The 19,954-nt window shown below is 39.5% G+C and overlaps 1 protein-coding gene across 1 annotated transcript in view; it reads right to left on the reverse strand.

Annotated features, from left to right (window-relative positions):
- Positions 1-19,954, reverse strand: part of UTRN (utrophin) — a 501,770-nt gene that overhangs the window by 317,178 nt on the left and 164,638 nt on the right. The window contains exons 44-50 of the mRNA XM_034766878.1: positions 18,953-19,088; positions 16,751-16,900; positions 15,492-15,576; positions 9,113-9,327; positions 7,749-7,866; positions 4,110-4,315; positions 775-929 (exon numbers count right to left, since the gene is read on the reverse strand). Coding sequence (XP_034622769.1) covers positions 775-929; positions 4,110-4,315; positions 7,749-7,866; positions 9,113-9,327; positions 15,492-15,576; positions 16,751-16,900; positions 18,953-19,088 — 1,065 coding nt within the window. The remainder of the gene's footprint in view (positions 1-774; positions 930-4,109; positions 4,316-7,748; positions 7,867-9,112; positions 9,328-15,491; positions 15,577-16,750; positions 16,901-18,952; positions 19,089-19,954) is intronic.

A 19,954-nucleotide genomic window follows, 5' to 3' on the forward strand; every position in this document is an offset into this window, starting at 1 on the left:
ATATATATAAATAAATAAAAAAAACAGGATTTGAATGGAGATTTGATTACCTTCCAGGCAATAGTACTATGCACATATACATGTGTGGGACCATATTTTTATTGAAAGACTTTCAGCACTCAAGTAACCACATCTTTTTCAATTAGTGTAAATAAGTAAATTTCTAGCGGAGAATAATTTACTGTTCTTACAGCTCCTCAAGTTAGATACTCAGGTTGAAAATAAAAGGTACCACATATGGGACCCACAAAAAATGACAAACTGGAGGCACTTCAGGAAAAGGATCGCCAAGATACGAAGAGGATCATAGGAATTAACATATGTCAGCAGGGTGAACTGAATACGTATAGACTCACAAAAAGGAAACTCGGAAACAATCTACAAATATCCAAAGGTGCTGATTTCAAAGAAGGGAAAGAATTGTTCCAAATGTTGCAGAGAGAAATGGCTAGGGGCAAAGAAATAAGACTGAACTAAGGAAAAATTGTGACAACATCAGAATTATTTATTTATTTAACAAGATAATCAGTACGTGTATGGAAAAAGTCTTCTAGGGTTAGTTATGGGAGTTCCCATTATGAGAAATACTCAAAAATAGACTCACTCTGATATATGTGACTACTGAACAGTGATAACCCTGCACGCTACAGAAAATGAATGACCTCTGAGGGCCTCTTATTTCCACAAGTTTATAACCAATATTTTGACTATTTAAAACAGCAAGATTAGATTTACCATGTACAATATTTACACTCAACAGAGCCTTGAAGTTACCTTTGATTCAGGTTTATCCAAGATGTGTTTAAGTGGTCAGTGATTTCTTTCACCTTCCTTGTGTCATCATCACAGTAGTCCAGAAGAAGTTTATTAGAGAGGTTATTGAATGCAGCCACAGTTATGTCCCCTTTAAGCAGTTCTTGTATTAGCAGCTAAGGAGAAATTTCAGAACAAGTCAAGTCAGTAAAAATAAACAAGGCATCAGCGCAAACTTAAAATCAAAGTCTGATTTCTCATATTTTGAATTTTGTTAAATTATTGCACGTGGACTATAAAACATGTTTATATACCTATTTTCTTGTCTGATGTAAATCTCCTATTATTAAGGCACTATAAATTTCAATAGATGCTAATGAACTAATCAAATAAAAATGAGAGAGAAAAAACTTGCCCAAAAGAACAAGGGACTACACAAATTCTGTTCTGCATTTCATTGCCCATCTTGCTAGATGGTAAGCAAAATACAGAGTAAAAATAAAAGCGAACTTCAAAATAATATTTTTCAAAAAGTCTGTTTCATACAATTTTGCTAGCACAGTGTTCCAAGTAAAACCTCTAAAATATTATGAGGCATGAACCTCCTGCCATTAAAAATGGGAGGAGTTGGAATTTTTCTTCAGGATCTGTAGGCCTGCTCTCTTTACAGGGAATAATATGCCATACTCGGTAAGCAAAGATCAGAAGTGCATGTCTGTTTACAAACCAACAAATAATATGCAGCTGTACATTACATATTAACAGCATAGAAAACATGAGGCAATTAAATAAAAAAATTGAACGTAAAGAAGACTCAAAGCTCAAACTGCAGAGCATATGAGAGACAAGTATGTTATGCATGGTTATCCATAATGAGTAAATAAATTAAATATATTTCCATAAACTAAACATATTTAGTCTAAACTCTTCGTTTTGCATGGTTCACTAATGATACATCATCATCATGGAGTATTTATTAACATAAACATTTAAATTATGCCCTCTAATAAATAGTGAACCATTTTACTCCCACTGCAGAAGGGTTTAACTCTGGTCCACTGTTCTAGCGTATCTGTTGGGCACTAACTCTAATCCAGAGAGTGGGTTTAGGTGGCAGAACAAAAGTTAAAGGGGAATACTGAAGGTACTAGATCACTGCCTACGCAGATGTCCTCTTAAAACTTTAAAACTGCTTGCTTCCAGAACGCTGGGGGGGGGGGGGAGGGAAGGGGGGAGTGTTACATGGTCAGTGTTGTGTTCAGCTTAGTAACCAGTTATACAGTAGTAACTTATAATTAGAGAAGGTCAGGTCAGGATCTCAGCCCTCACATACAAAATGAGAGTTAGCCACCACGTTGGGATCCTTTTTATGGTGAAGAGCAATGACAGACTGGGCAGGCGGGATACAGAAAGTGAGTAGGCTGATGGTCAGTGGTGATGGGACACCCTCTGGCCCTGTAGCTATTGCTTTAAAAGGGGCTCCCAGGGCACTGTGGCCAGGGGAAAGCTAAGGGTTGTTGCTAGGGACAGTCAGTGAAGCAGCACAGGATCTTCATTGGATCACTATGGATTCTCCAGATTTGGCTGTGTGACAGATGTAGAAGAGGTCAGTGATCATTTCAGAGGGTAGAACACCACACCCACTTGGTGGAACATTTTGAGGAAATATCATGAAGGGATCCTAATGGAATCTTCCTTCCCCTTAGACTTTTCCCATATTTTTGCAATGGGAGGTTGGGAAGACTGTCCTACAGTTAAGGTCTTTGGCAGTAAAGGCTCTACGCTGAGGCTCATGATTGGGGGGGAAGGGGTGGGGAGAAGGGACAGAGGGTGGTCCCTGCTAGTCAGTTGAGGCTGATGTACCAGGGGCTCCAGGGCCCAGGTTAAAGTTATAGCCTCCTCCATCAAAAACTTCCTCAGACAGAGCTCTTGTGCCTCCCTAGTTCTAGGTGGAAAGGACTGGCAGATACTGCACGTATATATTATATGTGCTTCACCCAAGCAGTACAGGCACCGTTGATGCTCATCACTGATGGCATAGTCCCAGGACTCGGGGATTGTCCCCCAAACGGTGCAGGGGTTGAACTTATCCTATACTAATTATAAGCTTACTAACTATAGATTTATTCTAATTAAAACTAAATATATACAAACTATTTACGAGTTTACTTTACAGATTATGCACTGAAGGAGGACACAATCCCAACTCAGGCCATGCAGCAGTAAGAAGGAACTGGAGAGATGTCAAGCCACACCGCCCTCGACCAGAAGCACGAGGAACACTATTGCACATGTGCAGATCAACAGACACTGCTATGAAGAATTTCTGGACTCTGGCACATGGCGTGCATGAGTACCCACATGTGGAATACACATAGGGACCAGCCCTCGAGGAAGAATATTTGAATTCATTTTAGAACTTTTGATAAATTCTCACCATCACATTTCCTCACCCTCTGCAACGCAACTCTTATCCTGATCCCCTCCCCTTAGATTCTTTTTTCTAAAATTACATACTGCTTCTATCCCTTCACTCCTCCACCCCCCCCCCCAAGAACAATCCACATTCAAAAGTGAGGAGGAAACTCAATCATTGTGTAGCTTTAGTTCATCTTGTCCTACTCCTCCCCTAACCCACTCTATCCTTCCTTGCATCAGAGAAGCATGGCCCATCTCTGAGAATCTCTCATGTCCTAGGAAGGCAGCAGCCAGCCCTGGACTTGCAGTTGTACTTGGACTTGGACTTACTGATGTACTACAATGGATTTATTGGAATATCAAAAGCTGGGAGCCTCATGAGGGACGGAGGATACATTTATTCAAATCGGTTCATAATAAAAGATCCTTAAAGGGCCTTGCACTCTGCATTTGGGGTGACAATTCAGGTCAATTCTGGAATCAACTGGCCCATCTCTAATAATTACTTCCACTGTCTCCAGTAGGGCTAATAAGTTGCTGTGAAGTAACATGCACTATGTTCAGTGACTGTATGATAAACTTGCGTCAGCACATTGCATTAATCCTGTGCTTAAGTAAGGGAATTTATTTGATGGAGATATTAAGTGAATGTGATATAAATATATCGGTTATATAAACATATACAGACACTCGTGTACGCACCATAAACTCACTACTTTTCACCAAACATGAGGCTCAGGAATTCTGAACAAAAATAAACGTGGCTATTTAGAATATATAATTACATACAAAGGTATATATTCAAACAAGCACAGAGGGCCTGTCAAAGGATGTTATCAACACTGAATCATACACTTCTAAGTCAGAGAAGACCCTATGCTGACCCAATGAAGTCATACAGCTGGAGGAAGGAATTAGAAAACATGAACAAATCTTACTTTGTTTTCAGAAATCTGTTTGATAAGTGTCTCTTTAGGAGCCTGCAGAAGCATGTGCAGACGGATATCATACTGCCCTATGAGCTGTTCCATTTCTTGCCTTTGCTGATCCCACTGCATGCTGTCAGAAAGCATGTATTTTAGCTGCTGCTGCCGTACCTCCACACCATGCTGAGTATTGTCCCACTGGTTCTTGACCTTCTCTACTGCAGAAGAGAATGCAGGAAGTTATAACCTGAAGTTCACATCCACTAGCCATGACTTCATTATCTATTGTTTCCTGTGACCACCAGAAATAGAGCAAAACCATCTGTATACAGAGCTGCTGCAAGACCCATAAAAATATTTCTGCTGCATATCAGTATTCATATTCACAGAGGCAAGAAAAAAGGGCAAGTGGTTATACAGATTAGCCAATGGATAAACATTAGTGAATAGGGTTAGGAAGACTGTTTTTATTAATGTGTATACAGTTAGTCCACCACAGTTCAATTACAGCGATACGCAAAATAATAAAGTGTGGGTATACTACACTAGAAAAGTTTGCCAGGATAGCCACTGATCGCTAGGAGGGTTAGCCAGCTAAGACACAGCTTACAACAGCAGAAGAGTGCTTGAGCCAGTATAGCTTATACTGGCCTCTTGACTGCAATAAGCTACACCGGCCAACGTATTTTTATGCTGGTATAACTGCTTTTACACTAGGGCTTTTTCCAATATAGAAATGTCACCCAAGAGAAAAAATAATCACATCCCTAATCTACATTACTATAGCAAAAACAGTTTCTAGTGTAGACCTGGCCTAAGTAGCTTTTACAAAAATATACAATAATCATTCATTACAATGTATTTCCTTCAAATATTACCAGTTCCAGAGGTGTCAAGAAGACTTAGCTACGTTGAAAGTGGTAGTAACAAACCATTCTGTTACTAGAACTAGAGGTAAACGAAGAAACTTAAGATGTCAGATTTTCCGACTGTGGAATTATAAAATGTCCTATTTCTCTAGAATTTTGACCAATTTTCATCATACTTTGAAGAAATATTTTCCTTTCCATTTAGAGTAAAGTTAGGCAATGTTCAGCACTAGCCAATTATACCAGCCTAAGTTACAGAAGTGGCTCATCATAAGGTTCATACAGAATTTGGTTGCAGCCTTAACAATGAGGAGACCCATCTCTCCTGAACAGATTTAAATCCTGCCCACCTTGCTCACACAAATAACTCTCGAAGTCAATTGAAGTAATAATTACCAACAAGTTATGTAAATAAAGCCTATAGTCAGAAACATAGTGCTCCACTGAATTTTTAAGTACAAGTTTGCAAAGAAATCTATGGAGAGTTTCACTTCTATATTGATGGTATGATATGGGTCTCTTATCTACATGAGGCATATTTTATTATTATTTTAAAAATCAAATTTCTTTCAAATCGATTAGGGCTTCTATGGACAGATTTAGAAACGTTCTGTGCATGGATAAGAAAACCACTGTCAAAGCCAACCAAACAGATTACTTAAAGTTTGACAGTATCAGCATGAATTCTAAAGGACATGGTAATTTTATTACGTCCCTTGCCGTTTTCCTTCCGTACTGTTACTTCCATCACCTGTGGATCGTATGGATTACATTGTTCTCCAGAGCACATCCTGAGCACGGCTTTTTTAGAAAAGATTCTCACTTATACTAATAGTGCCTCATGTACATAGGACAGGTTTTTTGTTTTTTTTTTTAAACAGAAAAATCTTGTGTACTTATTTCCTTTCTATTTCTAATGCTATCTGTCTATTTTAGGTACTTACATGACCCCCAGCTACCATAGTATCTGAGAAACTCACATTCTTTATTGCATTTACCTTACAATACCTCGATCACCTTTATTCTGATCTGTGGAAAATGGCCTGTGTTCAATACAGATAATAAATAATACTAAGTATGCTTGATTCTAATTTATATTTATCAGCTCCAGGGGTATTTATTTTGCTGTTAAACAGATATAAGTGGGTATCAAATACACTTGGGTACTCAAGTCATTTTATTTTCCACATCTGAACCAAGGCAAAGAAAAGGGACATATTTAATTTAATGGCACTTATATGAATTCCAATCCCTTATAAATGATTTCAAATTATTCTAAGCCATAAGAGTTCTCTTATCTGCATGAGGGCCTCTTTACTCATCCTCCGCCAGTAAGAAATGCTACACTCAGCTTCACAACTCTCTCACTGAAGAATGTTGACAATGACTTATACCAGTAAAGTTATTGTATTGGTATATAAAATATACTAGAGTCATCAACTGCAACCTGAGAGTAGTTTCAGGATGATTTCAGGCATGACTTCAGTAGTGCTAAATTAGAGCTATGAAGAAAGAGCTCCAGCACTCCTAACAGAAAAATGTTACTATATCGGAAAAATGTTAGGTTCAAAAGCAAACAGCACTTGCTGGTGAAAAATCAGTGATTTCCTTGAAACGGCAAAAGTGAAAACAACAGGAGTGAAAATGGTGTAACATTCTGCACTGGCTAATGACCTGAAGAGGAGAATCTCCAGAGCATTCAGGTCTCCTCTGCAAAGCTGGATGGAAAAAAACTCCTGAGACAACTACCTACATTGGCTGTCCATTTAAACCAGGATTCAGATTTTTAAAATTATTTAGGCATTGTGGTGCTTATCGGTGCAATGCTTAACTGACTTAGACAACTAAATCTCATTTTCAAAAAGGACTGCCAATGGGATTTAGGTTACTAAGGGCGTAACTCCCTTTTGTCAGTTAACCATTGAAACACTGAGTACAGCAATGCCTAAATAGCTTTAAAAATCCAACTCACAATCTCTGAAGTTTTTATGGCATACATCTCTACCCTGATATAACGCTGTCCTCGGGAGCCAAAAAATCTTATTGCATTATAATCGAACTTGCTTTGATCCACTGGAGCACGCACACACACGCCCCCGCCGCGGAGCGCTGCTTTACCACGTTATATCTGAATTCATATTATATCAGGTCACGTTATATCGGGGTAAAGGTGCATTATTATTACAGATAAGAAATAACCCTTCCCCCCACCTCCATTATATGCTCAATTTAACCCTCCACTCTTCATCTCTATCAAAGTTTTTTTCCACTTTCAACACACAACTCAATTACCTTGGCTTTTTCTTTTTTTCCCTCCTATTCCCCAAACCCAACAAACAGGGACAAACACTAGCAAAGTCTTTATTGCCCTCAATTACAAAGTGTTGAGAACACAGCAGTTCATAATGAAATAAACAATACATTATTTCTTTTATACCACTGAATATAATGAACAGAATAAGCAGGAAGGATTTTGCCAGCAGTTCTCAAGCCTTTCATGAGCTACTCTGTACTGAACTACCCAAGGTATTGCCCCTCCTCCCCTCATACTTAAGAAATGGACAGTGAAGAAGCAGCAACATTTTAATTAGCGAAGAGTGTTTTTAAACAACACTGGGAAACTGAAAGTCATTTGACTGTTTTGACTGCTAAGTCCTAGATGCATACAAGCTAGTCTGCTATAATTAGGGAAAATGTTCATAGTTTACCAAGAAAGAAAAATAATAGTTTATTTTAGTACAATGAAAAACTGATTATGCTTGCAAAAAAATGGAGAACTTACATTTTTCTGTGATCACTGTCCTAACATCTGAACTGGAAGTTTTATTTTTCAAATTTTGAGCCAAAGTAAAAACAGAATCCAGCTGAGGATGGCGCTGTTCTAAATCCTCCTTTGTTATCTGTAAGAATCAATATTAGATTTTTTTTAAAATTAGAAAATGCAAATTTTAACATTAAAAAACATTTTCTGGACTAAATGTAGTTATGAACCCAAGACAGATTGTGCTTGTAGACAGGTGTTACCATCTCTATATTACACGTATAACATACTTTTGGTGTCACAGTATCACAAAGCTACTTTATTTTGATTGGCTATTATTGAAGATTCTGAAGTGCAGATTAATCTATGTGAACTACACATTAATTGGAAGTGCTGCACAATATTTTTGGCTGCCTCTTTTTTCTCTTTTGTAAATTAGTTTCTCACTATAAACCCTAACAAGGCTATTACTAAACAGTAATCATTATTAAAGGGGAAAAGGAAAATCAGCCTGTTTGATGCAATCAAAAATGTCTTGTGTCCAAAAATGTGAGTGAGTATGACATGATTTTGGCAAAGTGCTGACTAATTACTATACCCACATGTAATGAATGCAATGAAGTTAAAAAAAAAAAAAAAAAAAAAAAAAAAAAAACCTTCTCTAAAGCTACCATACATTGAACTCTTCTTCCAAAAATTCTGACATTAGAAGTCACAATACAAAGAGTTGCTTAGGGTTTGCCTAGACTACAGTTTTTGGTCATGTTGTAACTCGCATTGATTAATTTACAATTAACATAAGTAAAATGATCATAAATGCTAATGTAGACACTCACAGACATCTATGCCTAGTCCTGGCTCAGCTTCAGATGGTCTATGATCAGAAACAAATATTTGTGAGTGTCTAACATTAGCATTTACAATCATCTTTCTAATTCAGAATTAAATGGAAATAAATTAATTTGCATTATAATACAGTCTAAAATACCCTTATATTGCATAGATAATAAGCATAGCTTTCTAAACTGACCAAAAGCTGATGTACTGACTTTCAACAAAAGGCATATACCAGCAAAGGATATTGGTAATGCCCCTACACATATACACTCTACATATAGCACTTTTTCTCCAAATCAAAAGGTCTAGGCGTAAAAACGGTATGGGCCTGGAGATGTAGGACCAAGGGCTTAAAAGGGGAAAGAACAACAATTTTAGAACTATGATTTTTATTTTTCAGTCATTTTCAAATAATTCTGTACTAGCTGCAGTAAGGTACAATGATTTTCTCTTTGTTTCTTCTCTCACAGAATATAAAGAAATTTGAAAAAAAAATATTAAAGTTGTTGTGGCACATCAAGATTACTAGCTTCTCCAGTGAGACATACTTTCATTCGTGCAATTGTCCGATTGATCTCTTCTGCATTTCCCACAGTGACTATGTTTGACTTGAGCATCTGGTCAATCAACACCAGCCAATCAGCCAGTTCAGTTGTAGTTTTATCCAGATCAGCAGGTGCAGACAGTTCCAAAGCCTGCTGAGTCTGTACAGGAGCTTCAAAGGGAGATGATACTAACACCACGTTTTGGACAGCAGGATACACTGAAACGATAAATATAGTCAGCATTTTTAAAAATATTCTTTCCCTAATATTTAAAAAAAATCAAGTCCAAAGTGACACTGGTGAGAGCTAAAGAAAAACCATGGCATTTTCTGTAATATCTACAAATTCATGCCAGTGTCTACAGCGAAAGAATAGCAACAATGATATTTGAAGCACCTTGACAACAGCGCGCACACACACACACACACACACACACAGAAAACAAAATGCATGTCACTTGATTTTATGCCAATAAAGAGTGACCCAATGATTCACATTCATTAGAAAACAACAATGGCTCCCAAAGAAGAAAATGTTACAAAAATAAAACTTGAATCATGATTTTTAGAAAAATAACAACTTGGTGAACTAAAAATATCAGGTCCAAAGAAGAGTGCATAGGTCCTGGCCATATAGATCTTGTTTCCAGTGGGGTAGGAAAGGGAACTACTGACATTCTCTGAAAGAGAAAAGTTACTTACCTTATAGTAACTGGAAGTTCTTCAAGATGTATAGGCCCTATCTGTATTCCACTGTAGATAGGCATGCACTCCATGCATCTGGAGTTGAGAACTTTGAAAGCAGTGGCCATTGGTCCAGACATACACCCTGACTTGAGCAGACCAACTACCTCAAGTTCCTTCTCCACCATGAATCAGAGATGATCAGCAGCAGAGGGGAAGGAGGGTGGGTAGTGGAATGGAGATATGGTCCACACATCTTGAAGAACCTCCAGTTACTATAAGGTAGGTAACTTTCTCTTCTGCTTCGAGAGCTGGTCCCTGTGTGTATTCCACTGTGGATGACTGACAAGTAGTACTCAAACAGAAGGAGGGTGTGAGGTTGCAGATGGCAGAGCCAAATGAAGGATTGCTATTCCAAAAGATGCATCAGCAGAGGAGCCTGGTACCAAGGCATAGCGTCTAACAAATATGTGGACTGAGCTTCACAAAGCTGTCTTACAAATATCAAGTAGAGGCACTTCTTGAATCCACATCATAAATGTTGCTTAAATTCTTGGGGAATGAGCTCTTACCCCATGAGGAGGAGGAAGATTAAACAACTGATAGAGAAAAATATGGCCAGAGATCCATTCTGAGATTGCTTGACAGGATACAGCCTGACCTTTTCCACTATGGTGACAAAAAGTTTAGGGGATTTCCTGATTCTTTTCATTCTCTGCTGTTAAAAAGCTAAGGCTTGCCAAACGTTGAGGGAATGGAGCCTCCTTTCTTCTAAGGATGCATGAGGTTTCAGGAAGAATACAGGTAAATGGATAGACTGGTTCAGATGAAACTCAGACTACTCTGGGGTTGAATTTAGGGGGGAAACGTAATGAAACCTCATCCTTATGGCAGGATTGGCCATCAACACGCCTTGATCACCAACCCTCCTGGCTCAGGTGATTCCTGTCCATGAAGGTCTCATTCCTGGTAGTAGAGACATGGCACAAGAAAGCTAATGGTTCTAAAGGAGGCTTAGGGCGTACTGAGAGAACAAGATTCAAGTTCCATTGAGGAATAGACTTTTTTTTTTTTTTTTTTTTTAAATAGGTGGAGGAGTTCTAATTTGGTCTCTCCAGAATCTGCTAGTGGAATCCTTCCTACTATTAGAAAGGATGTTCTGTACGGCTTCAGTGCACAATTACTCTAAGGACGATGCTCATCCAGGCTCTGAGATGTAGTGGACACAAGTTGGGTTGCCTGATCTTGCCATTCCACTGAGTAAGGAGATTGGGAAACATAGGAATAATGATCAGTGCCTGAGATGACATGTGTAGGAATGTTTGGGTACCAAAACTGTCTGGGCCAGTTGAGGGCAATAAGAATAACTCATGCCCTGTCCTGCCACATCTTGCACAAAACTTGATGCTGTAGTGGAGGGAAGGCACAGTTCATATGATCTGACCATGGAAGATGTAGAGCACTGTCCTGTGAGTGGCAACCCAGGATTCTTCTAAAACAGTATATGTTGCATTTCCTATTTATTTGGGAGGCAGATTGGTGGGGGACCCCCACAGAGCAAAAATATTGTTTACCACAGAGTTGTGAAGCACCCATTCATGATCCACCACAAAGTGTCAGCTGAGAGTCCGTCAGCACATTTTGGGTTCCTGGGAGGACGACTGCCAACAGGGCAATCTGATTATCAATACACCAGTTCCACAGACTAACCAATTATGTGCACAGAAGGGTGGATCTCGCTCCAACTTTTTCTTGATGTAAAAGACAGTTGTGATGCTGTCTGACATTATGAGGGGATGGTGACCTTGAACAAACGGGGGAAAGTTTCAAACTGCTTGTAGCTCATGGACTCTCTAAACAGCCAGGTGCCTCGCACTGCACTGTTGTTCATGTGCGCTCCCATTAGGGATGTGTTGTTAACAATTGTCCTGTGGAGGCAAGGAAAGAATGCCAACACATAGCTGGAGGGGATTCTTCCACCATGACAAGGATTACATCACTTTGCTGGGAACAGTCACTATGGTGTTCACGACTGTTGGTTTGGCAAGTACACAGTTTGAAGCCACGCTTGTAGGCAAAACAAAGGTGGAGTCTAGAAAAAGGTGTCAGGTACGTGCACGAGACCATAAGTCTTGGGGGGGGCAGGGGAGGTCATGACAGGCACTCTGTGGCTGGTTATGATTGAGGCTATGAACTGTAGCCACTGAAGCCACAGATTCTGCGATTTTATGAGATCTCCATGACTTCTTGAAAATTCTAATAATTCAATCCGGGGCGGCAGGGCTTGGACTCCACCTTCAACAAATCTGTAATTTACTGTTTATTGCCTGTGTCCTGTCCGCGACTTAATAAAAATACCCATGACAAAATGATAGCCTTAGTTATGATCTAGTCCAGGGGTGGCCAACCTGTGGCTCCTGAGCCACATGCAGCTCTTCAGAGGTTAATATGCAGTTCCTTACCTAGGCACTGATTCTGGGGCTGGAGCTATAGATGTTAACTTTCCAATGTGCTAGGGGGTGCTCACTGCTCAACCCCCTGCTCTGCCCAAACCTGCCCCCACTCCACCCTTCCCCCAAGGCCCCTGACCCTTCCCTTGAGCCTGCCATGCCCTCGCTCCTCCCCCCGCCCCCGCACATAGCCTCCTGCGCACGTGAAACAGTGATTTCATGAGAAGGGGGGAGTAGGAGCTGATTGGTGGGAGCTGCCGGCAGGCGGGAGGCAGTGGGGAGCAAATGGAGGGCTGCTGACAATGTACATTGTGGCTCTTTGGCAATGTACATTGGTAAATTCTGGCTCCTTCTCAGGTTGGCCACCCTGATCTAGTCTATGATAAAATTCATAGCCTGAAACAGCTCTGTCCTGCTATGGGAGACTGTCAGTAAAATCCACACATTTTGAACAATTCAGGAAGACATACCCTGTAGGGCTTTGTAACTGGCTATCCTGAACCAGAGGCTAGAAGATGAAAAAACTTTCTTTCCCAATAAGTTGAGACATTTGCCCTCCTTATCAGTTGGGGTAGATCAAGGTTGTTGTCTAGATCGCTCTGCAGTTGCTGAAGAACTAGGAGTAAGGTGAGAGAACAGGAATTCTGTCTCTTTGACAGGGACATAGTACCGTTTTTCTGCCCCTTTAGGGATGGGGATGCAGGTAGCTGGGATATTCCAGACCACCCAAGCTGGTTCCAGGATGGCTTCATTAACTGGGAGGGCTATTGTACTGGAGCATGTCCAAGAGCTTGGGTTAAGGATCCTGAACCTCCTCAACAGGAATCTGCAGCTCCTAGAATTGATTATAGTCATCGGGGGGAGATGGAAATATCAGAGTCACCACCATGTCTGGCCCTTAAGATGGCAATCTCATCAGATCTGATGGAAACATTGGATCTGGCGCATACTCCTCCTTCCTCAGTAGGGCTCAGGGACAGCTCCAGTTGTCCCCTGAAAGAGGAGGGAAGGGATGGGATGACTCCCTAGCAGACCAGACCAACAGGATGGCATTGGTCCAATGACCCCCAGTGTGGCCAAAAGGATGGGTCAAATGGGGGTCACGGTGGTCAACACTTCAGAGGTGGATGGTAAGGTGAAGGTTGGTCACAAGTTGGCACAGGGTCTTCTGACTGGGAAGGTTTGTCTTGGAGGAGGACGACATATAGGTTCATTGGGCGGTTCAGAATCTCCCAATGAAGAAAAAAATCTATTCCAGTTCCAGAAGCAGTGCCCATGGTGCTGCTGGAGGGAAATCATAGCCCAGAAATGGAATGGGAGACAAACTCCTTCCAAAGGCCAGCTTCTGTGGTGGAGTTGCAACCTCTCTCAAAAAGGAGGGATCCAAAGAAGTAGGAGACTCTGGGTCTGGGAGAGCAAATATATCCTCAGGAGGAGAGTAGGCCTCAGCTCTTCCCAGAGTGAGAGGATTCCTGTCTGTCTGAACCACTGGAGCTGCAATAAAGAAAGTCTGTGCCACAACCGTTGCAGATGGTACTGTGGGTGACCAATGCGCTCAGCAATCAGTCTTCATCAGTGCTGGAGGATCCAGAGTTTGTGCTTGGATGGTACTGGAGACACCAGTACCACCAGACCTTGATCCACTACTAGTGAAGCCCTAGACTTGTGAGCTTTCTTATCAAGCCTCTGAGACTTAGTACGTTCTAAGTTCTCTTGGGCTGAGCTAATACTCAGTTTAGGCGAGATTGGATCTGACTTCTTCTAAGTGGATTTGAAGGAAGATTTAGCCTCAAGTTTATGAGAATGCTCCCTCCTCCCTCAACAAGACCCTACCAAAGGCTCTGTGGAAGCACACTCCTTCACTCCTGATTTGGCACACTCTTTGCTTAGCCTGGCTGATGCATAGGAAAGTGGGGTTGGGAGTTCCCTAGCCGTGGTCATATTGGGCCTCATGGCCTTTTCCATCAGGTGCAACAGGAGGCAAAGTTCCCACCCTTCCCACCTTGCTGCAATGTGGGTTTCCTCAAGGTGTACAAGGAGCATTAGAGGTCGTCGCTACCGAGAAGGATCGCAGACAGGAAGCACAAGTTTTAAAGCCCGGAGTCCTGGGCATGGCCTAGTATCCAACCCAGACCACGCAGCAGTGAGAAGGAACTGGAGAGGCGGTCAGTCTACCCTGCCCTTTGTCTCTTCAGACAGAAGCACCAGATGAGCCAGGGTGCACGTGCGGACCAACAGACACTGCTTTCAAAATTCTCTGGCTCCAGACCCATGTGTACCCACAGTGGAATACACATACATACCAGCACTCAAAGAAGAACTGAAGTATTTCTTCCATTATGACTAGGTCCAAAACTAATACTATTGGTGGAAAAACCACAAGATCTTTAAAATTCTCAACACAGAGCTCACCTCAGGCACAAACAACTTAAAATACGGCTTAAGGCCTTGAACAGATTTAGCAATTCACAGCTTGGCCTGTTGTCTGGTTGGATGGAGCAGGAACAATAACACTTCTAGTCTGGTCCCTATCCCTTCCTTCAACACTCAAACCTGGTTACGCTGAGGGCTCCCAAGCTTACAGTCAGGTGGCTTGAGATGTGCATATTTTAAAACACACATTTCAACGCATCACCAGATCACCTTCCAAAAATGCCACAAATTACTACTGCGCAGATAACAAGTTAATCAAGCAGGAGTTCAAATCATGGACATTTGCCTTCCAGTAATAAAAAATATGAACCATTGTTCGCTTAACAGTCTTGATTTCAACTCAAGTCAATACAGACCCTTGACAGGCTGAAATTATAACAGAATTATTTGCTCCATTTAAGTTTTCCTGGGTGAGGAATTTTGAAAAACATTATGAATCCATTTACTTAATTTCAGATTGTAATCTCTTTCAGGCAGGACTGTATTTGTTCTGTGTTTGTACAGCACCTGAGTTTCTGGTCTATGATTGGGGTGCCTAAGCACTATGGTAATACAAATAATAAAGAACTAGTGGTTTTATTCATCAATATTCAATTCTCAAGCAACAACAAAAAACTATAACTTGTCCTTTTCCCCAATCAAGTGCTCCAGTGTTGCCAATAATACAAAAGCAGTCCTAAATACACGGATGCAAAATCTTCATATTATAATCTCCACTTCACCCAAGTTAGTACAATTATTTTTTTTACTGCCAACAGGATTAAACTCAATTAAATTAGACATGACTGTAAAATATGTTTTCTGCTCATCACTCACCAGAAGGCTTTGCCTGTGTCACAAGATGGAGCTGCTGAACATATGCCTCAAGTTCTCTCACTCTGTCAGGTACTTCTTTGAACAACTACAGCACAGCATGGAAGGGCAAAAAAAAAAAAAAAAACACCAGAAGGGTGTTTGCTTTTTAACAGCTACAAAGAAACACTCATTAACATAGCTAAAATATTGATCACAAAATATACTAAAATACTAACACTATGTTTACAATGAAAATTGTATCCTGTGCTCAGATAAGAGTTTTTATATCTATACACAGTGTAGTCTTTTATATGTGTGTGTGTGCACCTAAGTTAAGTTTGCATCAAACAGAACAGAATTTAGACACAGGTCAGAGACAATCTTTTCCATTCTTTTCTGCCCAAGTACCCAAGCTCTGATGCATTCCCTACTAGTTGAGATATTAGCAGAGGCACACAAGATGTACCAAAATGTGAGGTGAGGTTTTTAAAAAAAAAAATGTATAAAAATTATTCAACTATTAGAGCCAAACAAATTTAGTTACACTATTATTTTGGGGGAAAGGAAAGGGAAAGGAAAAGGAAGAGGGTTACTTGGCTTGAGGAGGCAGCAAGAGTAATACAGGCATCTTTTTTTCCTCCCCACAGCTACCAAATCTCTCTTCCCCCTAGCAAATATTAAGATTCCTGACCCACAATCAAACTGTCCCATCAATCTTCACACAGAACCTCATTCACAATACTCCAGTATTCTCCTATCTTCATCAGGTCATCAAGCCAAAGAGGTCATATTTCATTAGAATTTCTAATTCCTACTATCTAAAAGGAAAGAGAATCCAGGTAAGACATGATCCACCACACTTCCCTATGTAACTTGAGTTTGGTTTTATTTAATATTTGCTATGATAATTGCAAACATTCAATTTCTTATTAAAAAGAGCTTTTGAAATGTCAATTTCTAATTGATACTTTACAGCTTGTTTAAAACAAAAAAAAAAAACCTGTCTCATTCTAGCTCTTTGAAGGAAAACCAGTTCAACCAGAAGATCCAAACCAAAGGAGAATTCATACTGATTGAACAATTTTTACATGAGCTTAGCACTTAGACATGGAACAGTACTTATGCTCTACACTATGGAGTCTAGCCTTCCCCTGATGTGCATGGATAGCTTTTGAAAGCATTAGTGGGAGTCACATGTGTACGGAAAGGAGGACAGACCTCTATCTAATAAACTACTAGACATGCTGACTATACATAATTAATATGGAGAAAATACACACCTTATTCCACTTCATATTGATAGTCCTTAAGGCGTCAGAAATTCTCTCTTTTTCCTGAAAACCAAGAATTTTATCTGAAAGTACCTCAGATTCAGTTCTGTTCAACCATTTCCATTTTTCTCCTTGTACTTCCATTTCCTCAGTTAAGCCCTACAGGGAGCAAGAGAGAACTTTAGTTTGAAGATGACTGTGCATGTGTGCGCGCACACACACACACACACACACACACACACACACACACACACAAATATGTTTTAATTAACTAAAGAATTTGACGTTTGGAGAGTTGATTAGGAAAAATTAACCAAATTGAACAGCATATAAACTAGAGATCTAGTAACTAAAGCCCTGCGTGGATACAAAATTTGTATCCGCATCCAATCTACAATCCACAAACATGGTCTACAGATATCCGCAGATTTGCAGGGCTCTACTAACAACATTCCAAACAACAGAAAACATTCAGAGTATTTAAAAGCTTTACTTGACTATCAGAGTTTATTTTCTTCCTGCATGAAACAGAAAAATCTGAGGAACTGAAACTAACAGAGAATAGCGAAGGGATCTGCTTTTATACATTACTCATGAAAGCTACTCAACTGCTATATGCATACTTTGGTTTGATTACCTTTTGGTGTGGCCAATATATTCAAATTATAAAGCACTGATTACCTGTCTCCCCACCTCAGTTAAAACTACAGTCTGTATCAGTTTTCAAGTCTTTAAAAACTAAGGCCCCAATCCTGCAAAAAGCTCCATTCAGGCAGACACGGCAGGAAGGGGGGGAAATAGAGGTTAAGAGGAAATTTTAAAGTTACCCTTTAAAAAACCTCATTTTATTTTGATCCCTGAATCTTCCCCCCTTATTCACTCTTGCTTGTGTTAATGTTACATGGCAGGGCAGATACAGCAAAAAGTTTGTCCTGCGTGTAGTCCCCAACTGACTTCAATGGGATTATACATGGGAAAAACTGTCTGTGTTCAGGGCCTTAAACTGTGAGCACTGCACAACAGGGAACGGGTCTTCTATTTGTCTGCAAAGCACCTAACACAACTAAATAAATAATTACATTGTTAACAACAAGGAGAATATGTATGCAATCATTTATCCATCCACATTTTTATATATTGACGCCCATCATCAGAATATCTGAGTGCCTGTAATAATCATTAGTAATACTTTCCTAGCCGGGTTCTGGCTCCAAGTGTGGGTAGGAAGAATATAATGATCAGGAAATGATAAGATTAGTTTTGATAACTGCTGGTTGGGCACTATACAATAAACTGCACTTGAATGAAAAATTGATGTAATTTTAACAAATATACCCCATTTAAACAGATTTGGAGGAAGTTTGATTTTTGTATTCTATTTGGGGCTATTAGTTGAAATTTCAACCAAGTAGCATTGCCAGACAGACTGATCTGTTCCATTCTATTCAGGTCCTGATAGCATTCTCTCATTATCATGCTCACAGATACAACAGTATTATGTTCTCCATGTTCAACACTGATAAAATTTAAAAGACAACCAAAAGTATTCCATGCTGACTAAAGGACAATTAAAGAAGTATTCGGCTTCCCAGTAACAGGACGCAGGTGTCATTATTTACAAGTATTTTAGTTTGCTATTTACTTGCTTATTTTCCTTAAAGTACAATAAAACATTGACACACATTGGATAACTTTATAGTACTCAAATGCATTGTGATATTAATTATAACTTCCTACATTTCAATCTCAAAAATGTTAATACAACTCACTTTAAAAAGTAAAAACACCACATTAAACAAATTATAATTTCATGCCCTTGTTATAATTTTTGATGGTATTCAGTCTGTTTAGTCACATGAAAATATATGATGTTCTGCAGTTGCCCTTATTCTTTCATGTGCCACAAATTCTTTTTCTGAAGTGCCAGCTGTTTTTGAACTGAGAATATAACAAACACACTAAGGTTCCACAGCATAAGTGTGTGCTGACTTACTGCATCCAATGGCATCTTCTCCTACCTCATACACAACTCTCAACGGCCCTCAGTTAAAGCTGTCCCTTATTTTGGTAATTAATCCGATGTCACTTTATGCAATATTATTTTTCTTGTGCCTCTCCTCATTTTGGATATTTGTCTCACATTTGGACCGTGGCAGATTCAGAATTAGTGAAAGACGCACATGCACTCATACACATTTTAATCTATCTTGCCTTTAATTCTCGCAGGTTTTCTTCATGGTTGAATGTAGGTCTCATTTCCAGGGAATTTTCTACATTTTCCAACCAGCAACTAAACTCATCCAGCTTCTTCCTGTAGTCCATTAGCTGCTGATTCTCTCCTTTCAGTCTAAAACACACAAACCCGACAGCAGATAACAGACCAAAATGAAGCAAATCAATATATATGATCAAATGGAGACAACTTGATTAAAAGTGGAAGAAAATACATATTTATTGAGAAAGACGCTTGCAGCAAATCTAATGTTTGCAAAATTTAACGTTCAAATACTAACCGCCTGTTGCAGTGTGAGATATTCTGCCCTAGCCGCTAACAGTGTGGGAATGGTACATACTATCTCCAATATGACATGCAGCTCTCTGTTTTACACTAATGACAGTTACCAAAAGAGTTGGTTTTGCTGATCAAAGGATTCTTTCCTCAACCATAAAAAAGCAAATCACATTCGAATAACTATGGCTTAAACTTTACTTTAAAAATCTCCAAATAGGTTTTTCCAAAAATCTGTATAAAATATTACATTAAAAAGTGCACATGAACCAAGACATCAGAAAGCCAAGTTTCAGAAATTACTAGGGCCTAATTGCTATAAGCCACTAAAAGATCATTGTTTGGGGAAATATTCAGGAGAGCCTCTAAACATACAAACATTGGGAAAAAACTTATTTCTATAGCACATGAAAACTTACTCAGGTTTTGCCTAATAACTTAATCAAGAAGATTTTATTTATTTTCTATATGCAGCAGCGAAGACTTAAAATTAGATTTGTTTCAGAAAACTCAAAAATAGTATTAATTATGAGGATTTAGCTTCACAATTTCCATTAAAATTAATGACACATGGGGATTTCATATCCCACATACAAATACTGAAAATGTGCAGGTTTAGCTCAGACTGCCCTTGAACTTTGATCTTTTACACAAAATTTACAGTAGTAAATGGATTCTGATCTTTATATTCTCTGATTATATTC

This window comes from Trachemys scripta, chromosome 3 (genome assembly GCF_013100865.1).
Source record: "Trachemys scripta elegans isolate TJP31775 chromosome 3, CAS_Tse_1.0, whole genome shotgun sequence".
NCBI lineage: Eukaryota > Metazoa > Chordata > Testudines > Emydidae > Trachemys > Trachemys scripta.